At 39.3% G+C, this 14,834-nt stretch overlaps 1 protein-coding gene across 1 annotated transcript in view; it reads right to left on the reverse strand.

The window, feature by feature from the left end:
- Nucleotides 1–1,177: 1,177 nt before the first annotated feature.
- Nucleotides 1,178–14,834, reverse strand: part of KLF3 (Kruppel like factor 3) — a 28,533-nt gene continuing 14,876 nt past the window's right edge. The window contains exons 4-7 of the mRNA XM_040556783.1: nucleotides 11,690–12,185; nucleotides 11,101–11,248; nucleotides 6,358–6,518; nucleotides 1,178–5,228 (exon numbers count right to left, since the gene is read on the reverse strand). Coding sequence (XP_040412717.1) covers nucleotides 5,047–5,228; nucleotides 6,358–6,518; nucleotides 11,101–11,248; nucleotides 11,690–12,185 — 987 coding nt within the window. The 3' untranslated portion in view covers nucleotides 1,178–5,046. The remainder of the gene's footprint in view (nucleotides 5,229–6,357; nucleotides 6,519–11,100; nucleotides 11,249–11,689; nucleotides 12,186–14,834) is intronic.

Raw genomic sequence — 14,834 nt, forward strand, 5'->3', positions numbered from 1 at the left:
TTCCCTTTCTACCCCCTCCAAGACTACCTGATGGCTGGAAGTAGTTCCTGAAAGATTTTAACCAAGAAAGTAACTTGCATGCTTGGTAAAATCATTAGCTGCTGTGTTAGTTTCGACTAGAACAAGAAAGCATCTGTTTCTGCTTTTAGATTGCTTGGCGCACATTAATATCTTGGACAAGTTCCTGGCTTCCCTGTCACCTTTGCAGTGTTTCAGCGATGCGTAAACCTCAAAGCAAGCTTAAGAAGCATTCTTAAATCTCCCCTGAGGCTGGAGATTGTGATGTGGCGCTGGTCCAGAGCTGCAGATCCCAGCTGCCCTCCGATCCCTACACATGTCAGAGAGCCAGAGGGTTCCCTGGGGGCCTGGGCAGCCCCACAGAGAGCAGCTGATGACAAACCTTCCTACTCATGGGCCGAGCATGCATGCCCTGAAGCTGTTCCTGCAGCCTCTCATGGTGCCTCAGCATGGTGTCATGCTGGATGTACCTCGCAAGGTAGACAGTGGTGTTGAAACCAAACGCGCTCTGCAGATAACCTCACTGAGAGGCCCTTGGGAATATGCTCTAAGACAGTCTGCTACAGTAAGAGCTGTGTCCTTCTTCCTAAAGGCATGTGCATAAGGAATGAGCACTGCTCAGTGCTGCCCATGGAGAAAAAAAAAATAAAATCTGCATCTAGAGTTTCCAAAATTTCTCCCTCTCCCTCCAAACGGCTGCTTTAACATTTAATACCTAGGTTCACAATGTGGGGGCCTTTCATGTGTGCTGAAGAAGAAAACCATCATGCTTTGGTCCGGTCTGCACATTATTTGCACACACCTATCCCCTGTGTGCCCAGCTCCAGCACCTTGGCCCGTAAAGGGGTCTGCAGGGAAGAGGGGCTGCAGGTGGCCCTTGCAAGGCACCGACATTGAGCGGGTCCAACCCACCTCAGTGCAGTGATCGCCTCGTCCTGAACTCTTAACTTCTTGATGGCAGGCTCTTTGGATTAGAAATTAATGTGTTTAAATGCATTTTACAGACTCTCATAGGGTGGGATTTTCTTGGGGGGAAGGGTAGGTTCTTGTTATTTTTATTCAGTACTGATTTTACACACTTCCTTAGACACTTTTATGAACGTCGGGCATGTGTAACTATCTGTTGTTGTATAGTAGATGATGACATGACCAGAAATAATATTCTGATGGCTTTATTAACAAGTATAATACATATGTATTTTATACTAAATATAGTATGAGGACTGTACAGTACAAATTTATGTTCACAGTTTGACATGACAAAATGTCATTACTGAATTCCCATCGGACTACCAGAGTAGAAACAGTGAAAGTACATTAAACATTCACATCTTTAGTAAGAAAGATTACCAAAATGTCTCCATATCTGCAAGTTATAGTAATGTACACTAGAAACCTTTAATTACCCATTCAGTCTTATTAGCTTATAAAATATATTACATTTTATTAAAAAAATTCTGCATAGTTTATACACATATTAAAGTAAATATAACACCCCTGCTATATTTGCAGGTAAGAGATGCTAAGCGGAAAGATTATTTTGACCCTCTAACATTTAAAGTACATAAATAGCAGAAAAGTACTAATATCTGTAAAATACAATGAAAACTGGTGTAGCCCTCTGAAGATACGTAAAATGGATTTGTATTCACCTATATTTTGCTAACCTTGACAGAGACAACAACATATTTGGACAAGATGTGGCATTAGAAATACCACTGCAGCACGGCAGTGTATATTTAAATAAAACCACACTGTAACACCTGCTTAGCTTTATAAGATTGTCATAGAAACTAGTAACCCATTATAATCAAATGGTTTCAACAGGAACACTTTAGTAGAACAGTATTATTTGTTACCTACTGCACAGTGCAACACTGCTAGTGAAAGATGTTTTTTGAAATATACATCGTCTGCAGGATTAGTTTTTTTTTTTTTTTTAATCTTTTTATCTAAACTGGCTTCTCTTTAGGTCATAGATGGAAAGACTGGCTGTTAAAAAGTATTTAGTTGTATATATTAAAAAATTTCATGGTACCCCTCAAATCAAAATTTGCTAAAATGAGTCAACGAGCCACTCAAGATGTAAACGCATGTTTTTCAGCAAAAAGATGAAATCCTATTTACATGTGACTTTTTTGACATTACACAGACACCACAGACCCAAGTGATAAATCATACAAACAATGCATTTACATGAAAAAATCTCAAATATTTCTATTTAATATTTAATTTTTTGTTGTCCTAAATCACAAGGCACATAGCTAAAGACATTTAAAAGTTCTATTGCATCTCCACTGTATTTGTCCCCACCATTATCATAAATATTTTCTGGAAAAAAAGGTACATAGGCTAATGAATGAACATAGTAAATAAAATAGATTAAGTTCTGCAAAGTGACTCTCAGGTAAAAAGAAGTTCAGCCTTTAAGGTATCTGATTTTATATTTCTAGTTTAAAATAATAAAATAAACCCACAACACATTAAAGAAAACATCTTGCGAAAAGCCTTAAAAATCTTCTGAAAGCCTTAGAAGAGAGATCAAGCATTGGAAAGAAATGTTGCTTAAGCACCCCAAATCTTAGGCATTTGCATTTGTTAAGCTAAAAATGGGATCAGTTGCCATTAACCCACTTACAGATTAATAGGATCTCACCTACTTTTTTCCCCTAAAATCATTGAGAATTGTTTTTATCCCAGGATAAAAGCTACCAAGTGGCTGTAGACCTGTGCTTGATGCTACAAAAGTTCCAGGCAGCCCCCTCAGTCAGCAACAGGTCTACAATTATCAATTACCATCAAAATCTTGAGCCAAACGAAGGAGGCAATTTCTGACTCCTCACAATGTTGCTACCACTGAAAATAAGAAATGAAAATCCAACGATAACCACCATTCTAAAACAGCTGCTCAACAGCAGCAAGCTTATCAGCGTTAGTAACAAATCAGTCAAGCAAACAGGGACCAATTGATTTTCCAGGTTTTCCAGTTCTGGAGATAAACCGATCAGGGTGAGTCCTAGTGAAGTCCTGAGGATTTGGGGTGAGGTAACAGAGCGTACGGATCTTCTTCATAAAAGCTGTGCAGAACCAGCCTCAGCCCAGCACTGCAAACTCCCATTCTGCCCTTTCCAGAGCACAGATGAAGGACTCTATTCCTTAAATAAAATTGCTGGTTTCATATTCCCATACGTAAGATTTGTTACACAATTTGAACAATACTTTGCATTTTACAGCAATCACCATGAGCATGTTTCTCCCCTTTTTCTCTACTGTAATGGGCATGTGTCAGCTGAACACCTGGTAAACCCTGTCAGCAAGGGACGGCTCCTCACACTCAAGTCTCACGTGTCTGCAGTATTTCAGCCTGGTGTTGGACTCCACAGGATGTAGAAGCACAGCGTTCCTCTCCATTGGTCCTAAAGTACCCACCTTTAGTGCAGATGGGCACTCCACCTGCCTCCTCCTGGAGGATTTTATCAACTTCCTCCTCCCCACAACCCTCCATTTCCCACTGGGTCTTTCCAAGAGAAAGGAAAATCTGACTTCATCATGTTTACATTGCAGGGAATGGTGTTTACCTTACATAGGGGAAAGAACAAAAACTCCATGGTGTGCTAGAGTCTAGACAAATACATCCTGTTTCCTTGTAGTGCCACAATCTGCCAGCTAATAAAGACGTAAACCTTCCTTTCAGTGGTATTCCACATACCAGAATGTTTCTAGGGTCAGCTATATGTTGTTTGAATTCAGCTTGTTCTATTTGTATTCTACTACGGAGGTGTGTTTGCTAACTGACCTGGGAGTGAGGAGTTGCTGATATGACATTTTAATGCAATAGACATATCCACAGGAAAGCTTTGTCTACCTAGCATTGAGAGACTACTGGAGTCACAGACCAGAATTGTCAAGTGGATGGTTTGGTATACATTTTTATCCAAAACAGATACATGACTCAATTTATCATCAGAAGTGCTTCGTATTTGATGCCATCTTGTCATAAAAATATTGTGAATTAATATTTTAAAATACTGTAGCGTATTAAAGTGGAACTCGCAACAATACAGTTCAGAGCATTTTTGACATGACAATTTCTATTTTCTGAGGTACAGCAGAAAAAAAAAATATCTAAAGTAAAGGAAATGTAGGGGAGTGATTACAGAGGGATAGTCTACATCCCTGAAATGAGGTGTGGTAGGTTTCTATGAGTATCTTTTAATGCCATGTTACAGGAGAGTACCGTATGTGTTCCATCCATACAGGTGCACAGAAAACAGACATACAGTGTCACGCAAGGTCTTCATTTAACAAATCCACCAGGGCTTTATGCAGTAAGAACAGGACTGTATACTACACTATAATACAGAGGACAGATGACATTGGTTTAGATACAGAATATTATGTGAAGCCCAATTCCTGCTAATTTTTCTTCTTAACTGGGGTGAGTGGTACTATGACTCAATCTTCCTGTCAAGTATATTGCTTAGATTTATTCCTACGGTGTTATTCACTGTTTGGGCAGAGGGGATTTCTAAATCAGGTGTCTTTCTAAAACTGCTGTATTAACCACATTGCAAAAATCAATAAGGTTGGGAAATCCATTCATTGCATTGTTGAGCATAAAATGAGAGTGTATCCCTTAGAGGGCACATAAATAAAGTCTCTGGCAAGGACTAGCATTTTGGATATTCAGTAACATTTACTACTTTATCAGTATATGCTGGGTTGATTATACGAAGAAACCAACAAAAGCCGTTTGCTTACAAATTCCCTTATTCACAATGGAATACATTAAACATACTCTCTGCAGAAAGGGTTTGCTTAGCATCCCCAGGAGAAAGAAAAAAAAAAGTGTTCACATTCTTTAGGTCTGACCCGTGGCAAGGACATAGAAGGGTTAGATAACATCTATTACTGACCATATGTAAGCCTTTAATGGTATAAACTCAGAGATTCAGACCAGCTGAACCCAAATTAAAATGCATGTGTAAAAAAAAAAAGTGTTGACAGGAGTCAAGGGACAGAAGACACTCAGACTAGCATGTGACGTTTTCTGTGAAGAGCAAGATGGTCCGAACGTGAAAAGCTACGGTCACAGTCTGGGCACTGAAAAGGTTTGATTCCTGTATGCTTGCGGAAATGCCGCGTTAGTTCATCAGAACGAGCAAACTTCCACGTGCATCCCTCCCAAGTGCATTTGTATGGTTTTTCACCTGGAAAAAGAAACACAGAAGTGGGGATTTAAGATACAAACACGTCGGTTATTTGACAGACTTATCCTCTCGCCTTGTCAAATTTCAGCAAGAACTTTCAAGCTTATTCAAAAAGCCTCCCACCAGCACTGGGCTGCAGAGTATTCTGCACTGGAAATCGTGCAAAGTTAACAGATCAAAAATTGTTTCCTGCCACAACTTATTTTTGTTATTGTCTCTCTGTTCCTCCCTCTGCCATATCAGCACTTGTTTTGTCTCATCAAGCCCAGAAGTGTGAAAGTTTAAGCATTTGTTCAAGTATTTTCAAAAACAGGACCTCATAGGGTAGATTAGTTGGGGAAAGGATTGGTGCTATCTTTCAACACAGCTGGTAGAAATCTCGCTGTGACCTCTTACAGTTTCTATAGTATGCATGACAGGCACCTCTGTCACGAGCAGCTCAACTTAAAATCTTTCTCAATAACTATTTCTAATACGTGATCCTCACTCTCTTTCACACCACTGTGCAGCCAAACAGGTGAAGGAAGGGCTGACTTGTGTAGAGAAGACAGACACAAACTGGGCTCCATTTCACTTAAAAGTGTCTTGTTTGCAAAGATCTTGGATGTACATTCAGCATGTCAAGATGAACCTTTCTGTGGAGAACAGTGATGGGGATATTGGAACGCTCAAAAAGAGCACTATTGGACCAGTGGTTAGCATGTCCCCATGAACCAGACCTGTTTGTCTTTGGCACACAGTCCAGACTTTTGTAAACCGGCTACTCCCATGGAAGTCTCAGTCAAATTTAGCAGTGATGTAAGAGGTATGGTAGGGCAATTTGAACTGATTTGGTGTTTACAGGGTGTGCAGAGTGAGTAATCTGCAAGCAACTGGACAGAAAATGAGCAAAGAGCCAGTGAATGTAAAGCATACAGCATGATCCTGCTCTGGCTTACAGTCTCGCGGGTTTTTCCTGCTACATCCTCTCTTTCGCTCAGCCCGTAATTATATTCAGAACACTGCCAGATCTAATCTATGTTATTTTGTTGTTTACACCTGTGGTAATCTGGCAATTAGTACAAACTAAAAGCTTAATCTACTGTTTTACCAGAGGCTTGATGAAAGAAAAGCATAGCAATGCTCAAACCTGTATGGGTTCTTCTGTGAGCTTTCAGGTGGGAGCTTTTAGTGTAGACCTTGTTGCAGCCTTCATAATCACACCGATGTATTCTGCGTTTTCTTTGCGTGTCTGGTGATTCCACAGGTAAAGGTCTCTTTCCAGGCTGAACTATAACCGAAGGGTGATTCCTGTGAAGTTAAGTTCAATGTTAAAAATGAAGAACATTTAGCACAGCAAACGTCAGTTAATATGATTCATAACAGAGTCCTTTATTCACTACCACGCTGTCTCTTGGCAGAAAGAACAACATTACATGCATGTCGAAAAATTCAAGAGGGTTTAGCAAATTTCATGTATTCTAGCAGTAATGTTTTTGAATGTTTACTCACTTTGCAGCATGATGTAGCCATTTTTACTACTAACTAGCTTTTTTAAAACTTACAAAGAAAAGAACCCCTTCAAATTCCTGCTTTTCAGTCAAACTCAGATTTTTCAAACTATCACTTCATAGTGAACTTTTGTTGTATTTATTTGCAGCTTTTCTTCTGCCTTAAAATGCTGCTAATTTGCTTGTAATTAGAAATGGCTATTCCATACTATTAAAGAAATTGTATCTTTAGGCTTTCAAAGCAGAACTCAATCTTTATTGTTCCAGCCACTCCTTTAGAGAGTAATTAAGAATTTCCTGTTTGGTGCTGGCAGGAGGGTGCGGCCTCCCTATACCACTGACGTCAATTCCTAAAAGTAGAGTTTAGCCTGTGCAACACACCCACAGGATGTCTAAAGCTGGCTCTCCACCTTCATAAACATTTTTTTGCTTTGAAGCCCACAGGTACAGTGCAGGTAGGACATGTACTAACTGCATACAGCCTTCCATAACAAATAAAAACATAAACATTCGCATCTCTGGAAATATATCGAGCTTCTCAAAAGATGTCATTCACTACAGGTATTTATGTTTGAACAACAACCTGACTGCACCACTGGGCAGAACCTTGGTTCTTTCTTCCATGTCAGTGTTAAAAGAGGAAGTACGTTTGTCAGAAATGTAAGTGGCATTATGAATCTTGCAGCCTCACAAAGCTGTATTTTTCAGCCGATCAGCAGGTCCGTATTGGTTCTTTTTAATTTATTTTTTAGCTTGTAACTGAAACTTAGTATATAATGTGCAGATACTAGTATTCCTTGTTCTAAGACCAGCCCCTGCATCTGAGAGATATAAGCTTTCTACAACTCCAGCCCTTTCTCAGTGACTGTATTTCACGTTTCTTTATAAGCTGATTTACATTTAATATCACTAGGTTTATATGGAGAGTTACTTAAACAAAGTTCCTTTAGGGCCTAATATTCAGAAATGCTGAATGACTACTCACAGCAAAATCATGGACATGTGCTAAAGGTCCATTGGTGAAAAAAAAAAGGGAAGAAGAAAAAAACACTCATCAGGCACAGCAAAGAAAAGTTTGTGCATGGTTTAACAAGAAAAATAGTTTCTATTAGTCTCCACAGCAGCACGATGGAAATTACTGAAGTGAGAAAAGTTTCATTCTAGTATTCATTCTGTTATTACACAGTTACCAGCTTGAAACTTGGGTGTTTCTGTGACTGTTGAGTGATGCACTCTTCAAGCACACATTAAATCCAGCTAAAAGTACCGTAATGGCAGAAAACCCAAGGCAATGATTTTAGACACAGACGTACATACTCTTAAATATGAGACAGGCTTTTAGCTTCTGGAGAAATGCTTTAAGGTAATGTTCAGTTTTACTGCTGTAGCATACTACTCTTTCTGGAGAAGCTCTGGCTTAGCCCAGCAAGCAAACTTGGTTTAAGTATCTATGTGTGAAGGGTGCTCTTGGATACTGTCACAGCTGGAAAAAGGGAGAAAGAGGATACTGACTGTATGCCATTTGTGATTGTTCATGATGTAAGAGTGCATACGTAAAATGCTGCATATTTGTCTCATATTCCATTTGGAGGAAAGCAGGCTGGTTAAGACTACAGAATGTTATTAATATTCAGATAGGGGATGGCAGTTCTAAAAAAAATGGTTAAGATGGTGTCAAAAATCAGAGGTAAGAATTAATTGTCAATAATAAACACACAGCCTTCTTCCGTCCCTTCTTACACAAGATACAAATTCATGTAAGGCTAACCATGTAGGCATGGTTCTGTAATAGTTAAGAGTATCTTCCAAAAAGCATGTTGTAATTTCAGCATCTTTTTCTACTTCTTTACCAATAGACCACACTATATTGCTAGCTTGAGTTAGACTTGGACACTTCTGCTCGCAAGAGAATATAACAGTAACGAGGCTTCTTATACTCGTCAGAGATTTTTACCTGAAGTTTGATTTTAGAAATCACTGCATAGTTACATCAACTATCAGACATTCTAGGAAGTCCAACAATCCCTACAGAAATGCCACCAACATTATATACATAATTATCTGCCAAAAACTAATGCTAATTCAAAATCAGTCACTTAAAAGTGAGACTGAGCCTACACCCCTTTAATGGAACTTCCCCGTGTGTCTGAATGTGTGTCAAAACTTTGGGCAGTTGGAACCTATGAAAAATGACGAAAAAAACCTAACGTGTAACTACAGCTCATATTGCTGAGAGAGAGGATGATGAAGCTGTGAGACAACAGGGAATTTTGTAAAGGTTTAATTCTCTTGTCTTGTAACTTTTGTGATTTGTCTATTTTTTAAAATGATGAAAGGTAGAAACTACCACATACAAACTGCTTGCTGCGGATACAGCAGAATTTGAACTCAGAAGGGCTGGCTTTAGGAACGAGCATGAACCACAGCTCTACAGGTCAGCTAGGAAGCAATTTAAGGAAGGAATATGAGGACTGGGTCTCCACAAACACAATGCCTCTGCATGGGCAAATGGAGGAGATGCTTTGGGAACAGACCGCTCCCATGTAACAATGCTGCTTGTATCTTGCAGCAAATTTTACGTTCCTTGCTTGGCAGATGGGTTTCCTGTGGAAACTGGACTCACTGGGAAATAGTTAATGCAAATCACTAATGCAGGTGACAAGCCTACAGAAGTCTCAGCCCTGAAGGAAGGGTGTGGTATCAGCCAGGAACAGCACTTACTGGTCTGCTCTTCTTAAAGATACCAAAGACAGAACAGAAGTGTAGCGTTTGATACCCCTGACCCCGCAGAAGTTAGTTCCAAGTACATACAGACCTGACTACCACGTGTGTTGGGTCCACTGTGGAAGACAAGTCACCACCTACTAACCACGGAAGTTTTCTATTCCATTGTAACAGAACACACAAGCTTACTTTTAAATAAACAGCATCCTGCTTAGGAAAGCTATCTGGCAACCAGTTAACTGTCATTGCGCCCAAAAAGGCAGAAATGGTGCAAGTACCAAATTAAATGCTAATCAGAGTTAATTGCAAAGAACCTGCAGCCTGAAACCCACACCTAAGGTGCTGAGAGACCTGAAAATGAGGAGGGGTGCCTGGAAGAAGCTTGTGTAGGGTGCAGCCAGCTCTGGAAAAACAGCATGCCTTTGCTCTGAAGGACATGCAGAAGACTGCCAGTCCCATGCTTTCTCTGGTTAGAATTATATGATCTTTAAGGTCCCTTCCAACCCAAACCATTCCCTGATTCACCCGGTGTTCCTGCACTCACACACTGTTTTTGGGAGTCTGGCTTGGAGTCCTTCTTCCCCACTCGAGGAGGTGAGGCCTTGTACAATGGCTCAGAGGGTGATGGCAAGGAGGAAGGAAGGGAAGAAATGGATTCCGAAGTCACGTACCATGAAACTAGCTCAGTTCCCAACTTCACGTCCTGCCAGAGCCACACCACCAGCCTGTGTGTCCACCCAGAGCAGTGCCTGCTGAAGCTGAATTCTGGACAATTCCATGGGTTTGTTAAGTTGGAAAATTTTTTTTTTGTAGGGAAATAGTAAAAGGAAGTGCGGCCATGGTTGCTCAGGTACTAGCTGAGAAATTTTTAACATTTCCAATCAAAAAATTTCTGCCCCAGACCGGCTTCTTCTTTCTAGCCCTTGCTCTGCTTTCTGCAAATAGGACTGCTTTAAACCTGATCAGATCTGTGATCCAGTTCACAGACTGGTCCCAGTAACAGCTGTAACAGCACAAAATGAGTTGGTACTTGGGTGCAAACAAGTGGCAGGGGAGGAGACAGAGCTTCTGGAACTACTTAAGCTGCCAAAAAAAACATTTGTGGAACAATGGCCTCAGGTAAACATGGAACTTCACTGGGTATACAAAGAACTTGTAGGCCTGAGGGGTTTCTTTCCACTGGGTAGCCAAATTTTTTTAAAAGACAAAGAGGTACTCCAAGAAAAGAAAGTCGAAAGAGCATTTTTAAAGAAAGGTATTTTAGGTCATATAAATACAGAAATCAGTATGGAATGTCTTCAATGTATTTTTCTAGCTTGATGCTGGTTTTACATAAAGATGTATCACTGACTTACTGGCAGTCCTACTGTCAGCGAATTGTAGGATTGGAAGCAGCATTACTTCAGAAATGTGTTATATAAATATGACAGATCTACATGGTTGCTATGTAGAAATATGTTATCCACTCCTATGTTGTCAAAGAGGAAAAAAAAAGTTGCAATCACATCTCACTGTGGCAACTGGGGGGAAGGATGTTTTTCTGTATTTTACCACATGTCAAACACAGCGACTCTCCCTCACTCCTCCAAATCAGTAACTACTGCAATGAACTGCATTTTGTTACCCTGCTGATCTTGGGACTACAGTTAGCTACTTACTCTTGCAGCATCACTTGCTGGGGAGACAATGAGGTCATTGGAGGTGACATTCGTTCAGGATAGAAGTCAGTCTTTGATGGCTCGCTTCCTGGTTCTACTTTAATTGTTTTCTTCAGTGTAGGCTTCTCGAAAGACTCAATGACAGGCACTGTATGGGGAAGGGTCAGAGGAGGAAGGCAACATATCAAAAATATAGGCAGCTACATAAATAGATATACATAAAAATCTACAGTTAAAGCAAAAGAACCCCTCCCCAAGCTTCATATTTAGTGCAGCAATTTATACAAACATATAAAATCTTCTGGTTTTAGTCTATCTAATGATGAACTATGATTAAAAAATTTTCAATTCACATTTTCATCAATTCAAATCTCAGTAGGCCTACTAAGATAAACAGCTTTATGCAGGTATAAAATAGAACAGAATGGTAAGTTTGGTAAAATATTTACATAGTAAATTCTTTGCCTGCATATTTTAGAAGAACAGAAATTATGTCTCCATTTCCTCAAACATGAAAAACACGTGAAGAAGTGCCTGGATATATTTTCCCAGGATGAGAGGATATAAAAAACAAACTGACAACACAAACCTTGCATGCTACTTGGACTTTCCATCTCATCTGTAAGAACTGTGGACACCATGATGGGTTGCTGGAGATGGGGAGCATACATAAAAGGAACGGGCTGGACCACAACAGGCTGGATAACTGGGAGTATTCCAGGGCTTCTCAGTCCATGGCGTGAAAGAGCAGCAGCCATTACAGGTGGGATTGTTATGGGCATAGATAAAGGCTGTACTCCTGGGGGTGATGGCGTGAATTTACTGATAGGTGAGCTGGGTGAGGACAGAGTCAATCCAGGTGAAGTTCTCCTGTGCACAGTCTGAAATTTCAAGGGGGAAGGAGAACTTCCAGCGGAAGGTGGTGAGCTTCGTTTGTTCACCGTAAGGTCTACTGGCTCCATCTGGATTCCATTCGATAGTCCGTCAGCGTTTGAGTAGAATTTATTGTGCAACATGCTCGGTGTAGAATAAATGACGCTGTACTTGTTTGGCTTCATTTGGTCCATGTAATTGGACGGGTATGACTGTCAGAAAGAGCAGAAAAAATAAAGATCAAATCATGAATCGATGTGCATAAAACTACAGCTGAAAAAGAATGACAGCTAATAAAACTGAGGCAAAATGAAAAAGATTCAAGAAAACATTTTAATGTACTTTCTAAACAAAAGTGAATTAAAGCCTAAGACTTCACTCAGAGGAAGTTACTCACGTACTGATTCATTAACTGTTTCAGAAGCAATGCAAGACAGATGGTGAAAAATAAATCCTCAAAGCTTATTCGATGTTTTTTCTCCCTTAAAAACTACTTTGCATATACTAAGTTGCACATTACTTAACTGACCTAGTAGACACATGGTGCTGCTATGCCCACTACTTAAGTACAAAATGAGGAACACGAAGTCATATGATGGATCCCAATCAACTGCTTAAGTAACTGGAAAACAATACCTCACAATTGTCACAAGAACAAGGAATCAAGTATTTGCAGCCTGTGAGTGATAAAAAAAATATACAATTGAGCTATATAAGTTATGGGTGATAAACTCAAGAGTGCAACAGGTAAATTCTAAACCTCTATTTTCTTTTTTTCTTCAGGGTAAAAAAAAAAAAAAAGCAGCTAACTAGCCAGTCTGATTTTGGAGAACTAGTACAAGGCATAAATATTTGGAGCGTTGGAAGAAGATTCCTGTCAGTGGTAGATAGCAGTTCTCATTACAGGATTGTATAAAACCCAAAGTTAATCTTAACCTACACGATGATGTCCACATTTCAGTACAAATATTTTTTGTAAACCATGAGGTATTAACAATCATTTCTGTAACATTTCAGAATGTTTCTTCTTGGAGGAAAACTTCTAGCAGTGAGTCTTCCTGGTTTCTTACCTTTGTCTTCCCTGTAAATGACATTTGATTGTAAACGTCGATGATAACCAAAAGTATTACTGCAAAATGACACAAACATAATTTTCCTCATTTTTTTGAAACAGTGAGTTTAGAAAATATTGTATTTTCCTGATGCCTTCATACTACCATGATGAGAAACAACAAATCTGAGTCTACAAAATACTCTTAACTAATGTTATTTTCAAATATAGCTGCATATAAAAATTGTGTTTAATATTCAAACAGTAAATATCACATTAAAAACTCTGAAACTTTATTTAATTAATCTTTTTATGACTTTAAAATTCAGTTTATAAAAATGTTCATCTTTTGTGATAACTGGTTCACCACAATTCTATAAAAATGCCATTATTGCATGTATTGCGGGGTAAAACAAGTTCTGTGGGTATGCCACCATTGCTGAGCCAATTGATAATGAATTTATTTGAATTCCAAGTGATGAAGGACTCTGAATATTGATAGAGTTTAATACTTCGTATCAGTTACATGAAAATAACAAACTCCTGTGATCTGTATAGTTAGTTCTCTGCGTACCACAGCGCGCATGAATTCACACATAGCAGAGCCTTGTGGACCTTGCACAAGTGCACTCGTCTGAACCCTACAGCTTAGGAAGACTGCAAGAATACCAGAAAGCAAAAAGACTGTGCCGTTTAAATCTTAGGGAATGGTTTTGGTCATTGAGTCAAAGAATGAAGCATCTCCAAGCTGCACCCAATTCTTCAAGTAACACTAAGTGTGTGTTGAAAAACTACCAAACTATTAAAATGTTGTACTGAGACTTGTAAACTGGAAAAGTTAAGTAACATATATTTACACAAGCAAGAAATACTTTCTAAGAATTGGGGAGCAAATAATTTTATTTTTAAAAAGTGACTTTATTTTAGGGACTTGGTATTACCTCTCATGCCTTGCATTATTTTTCATAAAAGGTTTTCATTGTTGTCATTAATCTGGCACAGATGGCATCAGCTACTTACGGCAGTTTGGGGAAGCTGGATCATTTTTCTAAACTTCCCTTCCTTTCATGATTGTAATTGTCATGTTTCTATCTGAACAGCAGATAAAGTTGTGAAAGAAAAATGTGGTGCAACAAATTATTTTCTTTTTGGCAAGAGAGATTTTCATCATCTAAAGCAGCAGAAAAATGCCTCCTTATGCCTCTCGCATTTCAACAAATAGAAGAAAAAAAAGGGTGAATTTCTTGAATTTACTTGTGTACCTAATTTTTCGCTGTATGTGAAGCTTTCCAAATCTGTGTTGGGTACAGGAAGGGTGGAAAAGACAAGAAGGATGCTTGAACAACCAAAAGTAGGATATCTGCTATCAGTCAAAGCCTACTTGGAATACATTTTTGTTGAAATGTATTCCTCACAGACTTCACAGTGCCCTTCTGTAAATCGGGAGCATTCAGAATAGCAAACAAAAAAGCCTGACTGCCACTGCTTGGCCTTCAGAATGCCACCAACTGCAGTAAGCAGGAGTGTATTTCATAGCCCGCAAGAGCAGTCTTTTCTCACCAATCCTAGACCTTCCCCTGGGGACTGCGGCCTGTTCCATCCTGACCAGATCTCTACCAAATCTGCAGCCGTACTAAGTATCTTATGTTGAAAATACTAAATGCTCAGCACTGATGCAAAGTATGCTGTTGGAACAACGTAAAACTGGATATTATTGCTCTGTCTGCCCAAAATATTTAAGCTGATACACTTTACTTGGATTTCCATTGTGGGAATTAAGAGTGCCTGCAGGAGTTCAGTCTGACTTGGA

Source organism: Cygnus olor, chromosome 4 (assembly GCF_009769625.2).
Source record: "Cygnus olor isolate bCygOlo1 chromosome 4, bCygOlo1.pri.v2, whole genome shotgun sequence".
In the NCBI taxonomy this organism is placed as follows: domain Eukaryota; kingdom Metazoa; phylum Chordata; class Aves; order Anseriformes; family Anatidae; genus Cygnus; species Cygnus olor.